Below are 9,453 nucleotides of genomic sequence, written 5' to 3'. Positions count from 1 at the left end.
CCATCTGCTGCGACTGGTTAGAGTGAGAGAAGGAAAACAGGATGAAAGACATGCTGTGGAAGAGAGACTCCACTGAGACAGTCTGCAAATTTTCTTAAAGTTTAATAAATGATCATCTGCTCTTTATTTTTAGTTAGCACATTCCTTGAACACTTCAAGCTGTAAGCTAAACGGTAAATGGCCTGTATTTGTATAGTGCCTTATTAGTCCCTATGGACCCCAAAGTGCTTTACACTACATTCAGTCATCCACCCATTCACACACAGGTGATGGCAAGTTACAGTGTAGCCACAGCTGCCCTGGGGCGCACTGACAGAGGCGAGGCTGCCGGACACTGGCGCCACCGGGTCCTCTGACCACCACCAGTAGGCAACGGGTGAAGTGTCTTGCCCAAGGACACAACGACCGAGACTGTTGGAGCTGGGGCTCAAACCGGCAACCTTCCGATTATCAGACAAACTGCCAACTATTGAGCCACAGTCGTCCTAAGCTAATGATAGTTATATAAGAGCAGATGCATGCTGGTGCAATAAGCTGCACGTTTTATGTCCAATGAATGCATGATGTAATTAGTCGACGAATTGCAAAAATAATTGGTGACTAGTCGACTGTCAAAATAATCATTTGTGGCAGCCCTGATCCAGAGCACCCCACACCTTTCTCACCTCCATTGCCACTATGTGCCCCCTCATATATGCCTGTCTAGAAACGGCCCTGAGTGCAGTGTGGACTTTTGAAAAATTGTGGTCATAATGTGAAGAACAAACAGTGCAAGATCTTTTGCGTATTACCCCCACTGGAGAATATTGGTTTGCATTAGTTGATTTGAAACCATACAGCATAAAGTCAAAGTCATCATTAAACTCCAGGACAGCAAAGCTATTACTTGTGCTACACATTTTTAAATGATCACAAAATAATTTTATAAACAAAATGTTTATTTACATTTCTTTCATTTTAACAGCCAGTACGAACAAACTATGCAACTTGACTTGACAAAAATCAAATCAATGTAAATTCGCAGTATGTACAATGAGGTTTAGGGCTGTAAAAGAACGTGTTAATATTGTGTTTGATATTATTTGGGAAAGTTAGCTTTTCAAACATATCTGAGAAAAATTAGACATTTACACCAAAGTAAAGACATCTTTTTTTTTTTTTAAATACAGCACAATGTTGAACAGAATGAAAATATGTTTAAAAATAAAAAAAAGATTCACTTTTAGTCCTCCCTGAATGAGGTGGTTAATTACTGTGCAAGTAATACAATTAGACATCATTGCCATTTAGACATCAGTAATGACGTGGCATACTGACAGAAATTGAAAGATGGGTAATGGAAATTAGATCGTATTTTCAGTCTCAATTTAATTAAGACATGTTTTAACCTTAGTGCATATTTCAAAATCCAACATCCAAATTCCAACACTGGTCACAAGATGTGCTTTCCAGAGTTATTGTGGAAAGATTATCAAATACTTCTTTTTTAATGATAGGCAAGTGCTTCAATTTTTGTAACTGTATATATGAAAACAACATCAATAAATTACCAATTAAAAAAAACTAACAAAACATCTGTTTTTAATGTGTTCAGTTGACAATATTTAAAAACGAATGCAAGTGTATTATGGCGAACTCATTACAAAATGAGAAAAGAAAAAGATGACAGCTTTAAAATGCCACTAGGACACTAAAGTCCATGTCCAAAACAAAAGCATTATGTATGCCACAAAGGCTTACTTGAGTTGAAGCCAAATTTACCTTAACAATTTTCCCTAAACTAACTCAGGTACAACATTTGGGAAGAAATACCATGCCAAACTGGGGTTATGCTCTCACACATCTTGTGACATCACCTACTGAATCAAAAAGTATGAGAAAAGGATACCTGCATATTCTGACAAACCAACTTAAATTTAAAGATGTATATTTCTGAAAAACCTCAATCTCCATCTATATTACACTTTACTTTGCAGAGAGCACACAGTGCCATACAGAACATTGTAAAAAGAACAAAAAATAAAGTTCAACACTCTGGAAAGTTTCCTCATCTGCTTGCTAGTGAGGAGGAACAAAAGTGTAGCTAGTATAAAGAACAACTGTCACTAATCATTATGTTGCATCACTTTAAAGTACAATTTGTGATTTTGGGGAGATTTACTTGTCTAGCCCGTCTATATTGCATCATTTTTATTTTCAACAGTACCAAGTGGCACGCATGTTCGTCTGTTGGCTTTAGTTAAGTTGCTTCCGTTCTTTAAGACAGATGGATGGATTTCCAACAAAGCAGCAAATGAGTACAAATTCCCAAACTCTCCAACCATTCTACAAAGATACAAAATAATTATCTCAAAAAGGCAAAATAAGTAAATTCTCCATTTGCATATAAATTCCATTATAAAAACCAAACAAACAAAAACCCGCTCCACAGCATGCATTTTCTGAATTACAAGAATGTATATTTCCTATTTCAAAGCATACCATTGTTCCAAGGTGAACATGGTTTCTTACATGTCCATCTCTCACGGACCACCATGAACATTTTTAACATGTTTTTTTAGGTGACCCGTCTGCGTGAATTTCTTTGAACAGTGTGGACAGGCATGTGGTTTCTCCCCTGTATGGGTGTATTTGTGCCTTTTAAGGTTATTGTAGTCTAAAAATCCTTTTCCACAGAATGGACACCAGTGTCTTTTCTCTCCATTATGCCATCGCAAATGCACATTCAGTTCTACTCTTCTTATGAATTTCCTTTCACAGAGGGTACACTGAAATGGTTTCTCTCCAGTGTGGATCCTAATATGTACTTCTACGTCTCGTTTTGTGAAGAATCCTTTTTTGCAGATCTGGCAAATGAAAGGTCTTATCCTGCCATGCACCATTTGTATGTGTTTTGTAAGGCCAAAGCGGTAGACAAATCCCTTCCCGCAATGCTGGCAGATATGTATCCGACCATTACGGTGCACCCGGCCGTGGCGTTTAAAGCTCTTGGAGTCTGGGAAATTCTTCCCACAGAATGTGCATGAGAAGGGCCTGTGTCCCGTATGAAGACTAACGTGGCTTTCCAGTGCAGCACTGCTGCTAAGGATTCGACCACATTCCCCACACTGGTTCCTTAGCAGATGCCTACCTATGACTGACAAAGGCTGTAGAGGTGATACAATTGGTGACGTAACAAATTTGGGTTGGAGTGAATCAGGGGAGCCACTGGGGTTTTGATTATCAGATCCCGTCTCAGTCTTTACGTTTAACAAAGACGACTCCTTTTCCCCAGGTGGAGCCATTTCACTTTCTGTCATGACAGGAGGTATCCACACTTTAGCTCGACATTTTTTCCCAACCCCACAGTTGGTCCGACTCTCTGATAACCGACTTTTTGCCAATTTAGATTTGTTAGACTTTTTCATTGAAGCAATTTTTTTAGCTTTTGCTGCTTTAGCTAACTTCATAGCATTAACAACTTTAAAACCCCTTTTAGGACCAGTAACATCTTGGATTAGTCTGGGCTTCTTAGCAGGTGTAGATTCCTCAGTCCTTGTAGGACTGATGCAATTTTTAGCTATTGTAGGGGACTTGACACTTGGGGAACAAGTTTCACCTTTATTTCTTCTAGTAATAGCGCCACCTGTGGTTATACCAAAAGATCTTAATTCCCTTTTAATCCTTTTTGTCCTTGAGTCATCCTTGCTGAAAAGTGAACTCCTATGGATGCCAGACTGCCTCAAACTAGGTGTTCTTGGACTAACAGAAGGCAAGTCAGTCTTTTTAGGACTAGTGCTTCCTCTGGTTGACATTACAAGGCTTACAGAACTTGATTTTTCATTTATAGGGGTTGTATCATTGTTAGTCATTTTGGGGCTACCACTTTCTTTAGTTGAGCTAGGACTTCTAGAACTCAAAGAACCTTTTTTACCTGAAGGCGACCTCCTCGGACTTAAAGAACTGGATTTTTTATATCTAGGACTATCCCTACCCAAAGACCTCCTAGGAGTCACTGAAGTCATTTCAGGACTAGCAATTTCTTCATTTAAATTACCCTCTCTAGGACTCACAGATGTGGATTTTTTATTATCTGTGCCTAAACCATCTCTATGTGTACTGTCCGCCTTGGGAGTCATGGTGGTGGAATCACTGTTAGCCCTGCTCTTCTTAGAAGTTGGCTCATTATCAATCTTGGGTAAATCACCACCATTACACAGTACAGATCTTACAGGACTGATGGAAGATGGGGCATTATTAATTAGAGCTGTATTATCTTTAACCACATCTCTCCTTCCAAGGCAAACAGGACTGGTTTCCTTAGTTGACTTTTCACCGTTAAGACTGCCATTCTCTATTCCAAGTTTCTTAGAGATGAGAGTGGTAGTCTCACTTTCTGAATTCTGTTCCAGACTTTTTTCAGTTCTTTTAACTTGCAAGTGAGTTTTCAGATGACTTCGCAGCCGAACGACCAAGGAGTTTTTCTGTAAGCTTTTCTTCTGTAAGCTTCTCTCCGTCAAAGAAGCTTTACCATTTGCAAAGTCAGAGTTGGCCTGTATCAAAATGGAAAGAAGAAACAAAAAATAAATAAATAGGTACAACATTCTGTAGGGGTTCTAATTAAAAAAACAAACAAAATCCCACAACAACAACAACATAACATGATGACTATCAATTTCAATGTGTAACCACAGAAATTATGAGCCCCATGTACTGAATAGCATTTACCTGTTTTTCTGGATCTTGAACGATCGGTGAAACTGCCAGTTGTGCCAAGAACTGTGCTTTAGTCATCTGTAAGTGAGGGTCAGATGCCTCTCTGGACATGGAGGTAAGCTGTATCATGGCAGATTCATTCTCCTGTACGTCACTGCTGTCCATATTAGGAATGGGTTCAACAGATGTGGCTGATGTAGATGGCTGCAAATCTTCACCGACAGTTGCCTCTCTCATGACAGTGAATGTTTCAGATGACAGTTGACCCCGCTCATGATTATTTGACTCTTCTGACTTCTGAGGTGTATTTAGAGTCACAGGACTAAGCATTTCGGTTACATCTAAACTACTGCTTGAAGATGAATCTAGCTTCTCTGAGATTGCTGGTTTTGAAGACATCTCTTGCATAGTACCTTCAGAAAATCCCTTTAAAAGCAGTTTCGATACCAAAACAGATTCGTTGGGGGATACTGAAAATGGAAGTTTGGTTAATCTGACCACAGGAGTGAGCTTCCTATCAACAGTCGGCTGTGATGCTGGTATTATCTTAACTGACTGTTCTAAACTGGTCTCTGTAGGAGTGCTTATCACTTCAGAAACAGAGGCAGTTTGTTCAAGAGATTCAGGGCTGTCGGTTGTGTTTTCACTTTGAGAGAATGCTGTGTCATCGGAAGCTGAAACACTTAACTCCTGTGAAGCTGCAGTTGACTGTGTAGATGTCAATGTGACAGGAACATCACGAGGCATTGCTGCCTCTTGCGTTGCTTTCACAACTATTGTCTGTGGCGGATGTTTACTTGGTGCCACTGCTGCCAACCGTATTGGAACTATGATTGTTATTTTTTTGTGTGGTGGACCACCTGTTTGCTGATTTTCTGATGGTTTAGTCAACTGTGAAACTGGGACTAATGTCATGGAGGTAGTATTTGTTTGTTGAGGAAGACAGAAAAGTGAAGGCGTTTCCAGAGGCAACCCTGCAACTCCAGAAGTTGCAAGTAAATTATTGTGTGTAGTCCTCGACTCTATAGAAGAAAGCTTTGTTGTAGACGATGCTATATTGTGAGATGGTCCTACTCTTGGCACAACAGTTATTATTTTAGGCCTAATTTTAGTCAGTTTTCTGGGTGCTACGGGGTGGGAAGATGGCAGGACAAAAGTTTGAGTAGCAGCATTTGATAAAACTTGCTGTTGTTGTGGTGTAACAAATGCTTTGAGGGTTTCATTGGCCTCTACACTTGACTGAGATTTTACAGTAAGATTCTGTGTTTGTGGTTTAGCTAGGATTTTGTCCACTGTTTGTAGGGTATCCACACAGGGAGCACAATGAGTCATAGGTGATGAAATTTTTTCGGAAGACGGAATAATATTTCCCATTGTTGACTGATTCATTGCTTCAACTAGCAGCATTGCATCCTGAAGTGTTGCAGAAGTGCGACGTTCCTTGTGCTGACCGGGTGTCAGTTGTGGTGAGTCCAATGGAGGAGAGGTCAATGTTTTCTTTGCAGATAAAGCTTCAATGGATGGAACCTCAACTGTCTCTTTCTCTACACCCGTGGGAAGCTGCTGAGTTTCAGGGTCTACTGGCTTTTCAGAAGAACTGCTACTCAAAGACAAAACTGAAGCAGGCAGAGAACCAGTCTTTCTATTGTCCATGTTTTTCAAATCAGTGCTTGCCATCTCCTGTACAGATGGATTGGCAGTAGATGAAGTCTCTTTCGACTGAATCCCAGATGAGCTTGGAGAGGCAGAAGCAGAAATCTTCACTGCATCTACTGCAGTGGATTTGTCAACTATTTCTGAAGGTGTGTTCAACTGTTCCTGGCCTTTTAAGGCATCAAAAGATGATGATACAAGTGCTTCTTTTGGTTTAATTTTCTTTGGTGGCCGTCCTCTTCTACGCCGTACTGACACATTAGTTTTGGAAGTTACTTCATCTGCTGCCAAGCTGTTTTTTAATTCTTCACAAATAACTTCTTTGTTGACCAATATGGACCCCCCTAACTGTTCATCTGCACAGTGCACATGTGCAGATGGCTTAACAGTAATAGCAGTTTGTTCATTTTCTACTGTTTCACCATCTCTTTGACATTGCTGAAGAACCTGTGTCTCTACTTCTGATGTCTCCTGATCAACTTCAGACTCTTCTTTGATATTGTCCGTCATTGCAGCAAGTGAAATAACTATTGAATGTTCTGAATCAGTGGTCTGGCTCTGCGTTCCCTCTGAACGGCTACTCTCTCCCATACAGGATACCTCCCGGACCATTTTGGTCTCTTCATCTTTTCGAGCTGATGTAGTTTCTTCTGTTGAATCTTCCTGGTTAATAAGCATCCCTTCATTTTCAGTTCCATTTAAAGAGACGTTTAAAGAACCTAGGCACCACAGTGATAAAGATGTCAGAAGAAACATAAGAGGAAAAAGTTACTAAGGCAGAGAAAACTCTGGAACAATGAAACTTTAGTTAGACATTTTTTTCTTTTCCCCTTAACATTACATGGTCCATACAATTATTTTAAAGGGAACTGTTTATTTTATTTTTTTAAGCATTACGGTTTCAAACAGCTCTCTCACACAACAGAGGTAGGGTTCATACACTGAGGCAGAATCTCAGTGAAGTAGCAGTTGATTATGACATTCAGTTAACTAAACACATTTGACCATCACAAGATAATTGGGAAATAATACATTTGCTGATGAGCAAATTCAAAATGCCATTATTTAATTCTTACGATTCTTTCTTTATTCCAAAACCATCAGTTTAATTTCCTCACCTGAAACATTACTAAGGGCTTGTTCAGAGGCCACTGCAGACTCAACTTCCTCTTCTTTTAATTCAGACTGTAGAGAAGTATCACTGTATGATTCCTGTAGGAGGAGGACAAAAATTTAGGTTTTGAGAAGGTGCAAAAAAATCAGAACATTTTATTTTTTTTAATGCTGCTATGGTACACACAAACCTCCTGTTTGACAAGTATAAATGTCATCTGAGAATTTCCTCCCTGCTCCTGCAAACCATATCCAAACCTCTCACCAGCGTGTAACATTTGTTGGTTTTTTAATGATGACTGCCCCAGTGGCTGACATTGCTCGACCAACACTGTGCGGAAGGAGACAATATCTGTAAAGAGAAACATGCAAACACACAAAGAAAAAACAGAATAACTAATTGTTCAAGAATAGAGTTCAGAAGAGAGTTGAGTACAGCGACAATTTCCAGGGGAGTAATGAACTAGTTTCATTGTACCAGCAGAAAAAAGTGAAGACCGCAATGCCACCGCTTTGCAAGGTCTGCCACTGCCAGCTCCAGTTCAATTCTCTAGAGATCAGCTGCAAGGCCACTCTAACCAGAAGTGGAAACAGGTATAGAGCTAGTGCTGCTATACTATGCTCACAAAGGCTGGAGAACAGAGAATACAGTAGCCACCTGGAGTCCAGTGGACTCCAGGTGGCTACTGTATTCTTCAACTCCACTGGAGTTGAAGTGTTGAGCTCACTATGGAGAAAATTGTGTGCACATTAGGGCTGCCATGATTAGTCGACTAGTCACAATTACGTCAACTATCAAAATCATTGACGACTAATTTAATAGTTGACTCGTCGTTTGAAGCTTTGTAAGATCCCAAAAGACGCAGGAATAAGTAGTAGGATTTAAGAGTGTAATAACAGACTGAAACAGAAGATGGCAGCACTGCATGTACAAGGATGCCAGCTGCCGTTAAACCCCAAAGAAGAAGCTGTGTCCAGTATCATAGTTGTGCCCAAATTCATGAACTTTTGCTACTCTGGTTAAACATGATATATAACTCACTTAGATACCTTAAATATTTTATTGCTTGGCTTTTTTCAGTATTTTATTTGTTCCTGAGCAAATCTGTTTGGCTGAGATTAAAGCTATAGTTTTTACACAGCTGAATAAACGTCAAGCAGACAACTGATTATCAGTTATTATCAAGTGTCAGATGCTCGAGAATATACTATCATCTTGTCTTTATTTTTAGTTAGCACATACCTTAAACACTTAAAGCTGTAAGCTAATGATAGTTATATAAAAGCAGATGCATGCTGGTGCAATACGCTGTACGTGTTACGTCCAATGGACGCATGATCTGATTAGTCGACTAATCGCAAAAATAATCGGTGACTAGTCGGCTATTAAAATAATCGTTTGTGGCAGCCCTATTGCACATATATGCACACCCCGGACCACTGTCAAGAGGCCAGGTCCACTGAAAAGACCGCTTTACTCTGTGTTTTGAAGTTCTGGCTACTGGTGGGTGCCTGCATAACTTACCCATGTCTTACCCTATCAAGCTTTGTTTTTACTCCTAAGTAAGGATAAAAATTTAATTTTGGCTTAAGTATTATTTTTTACTAAGAAAAGCATATTAAAGTTATAAATTGACTTGCATATCATTGAGTACAATTAGGATTGTATTCAAGCTATATGTGGAAGGAAACCGTGACCTAGGACAAGCTGATGGCATAAGATGTAAGTACAACTCCTCTGGTTTCATAAGCAAAAAGAAATTATTGCGCTAGCTTACGTGGTTCGGGTTCTAGTGATTTAAAAATAGTTACCGGCTTTAAAGGGTTGACATAAAACCATTATAAAAATTAGAGATGATTTATTTCTTAGTAAGTCTTTAGGAAAATACTACAACTATACTGTATGGAACAATTCCACAAATACAGATTTAAAAAAAAACAACAAAACTTCATTCATATATTCATATATATATACATACATATACATATATA

The 9,453-nt window shown here is 39.3% G+C and overlaps 1 protein-coding gene across 1 annotated transcript in view; it reads right to left on the bottom strand.

Moving 5' to 3' along the window:
• Window positions 1-917: 917 nt before the first annotated feature.
• The window catches only part of LOC102292026 (mucin-3A), a 14,563-nt gene continuing 6,027 nt past the window's right edge, over window positions 918-9,453 (bottom strand). The window contains exons 2-5 of the mRNA XM_005945518.3: window positions 7,653-7,813; window positions 7,467-7,560; window positions 4,708-7,067; window positions 918-4,532 (exon numbers count right to left, since the gene is read on the bottom strand). Coding sequence (XP_005945580.1) covers window positions 2,523-4,532; window positions 4,708-7,067; window positions 7,467-7,560; window positions 7,653-7,813 — 4,625 coding nt within the window. The 3' untranslated portion in view covers window positions 918-2,522. The remainder of the gene's footprint in view (window positions 4,533-4,707; window positions 7,068-7,466; window positions 7,561-7,652; window positions 7,814-9,453) is intronic.

This window comes from Haplochromis burtoni, unplaced genomic scaffold (assembly GCF_018398535.1).
Source record: "Haplochromis burtoni strain Fernald_Lab_line unplaced genomic scaffold, NCSU_Asbu1 Contig_233, whole genome shotgun sequence".
NCBI lineage: Eukaryota > Metazoa > Chordata > Actinopteri > Cichliformes > Cichlidae > Haplochromis > Haplochromis burtoni.
The sequence above is the reverse complement of the archived record's forward strand: the minus strand, read 5'-3'. Positions and strand labels throughout refer to the sequence as shown.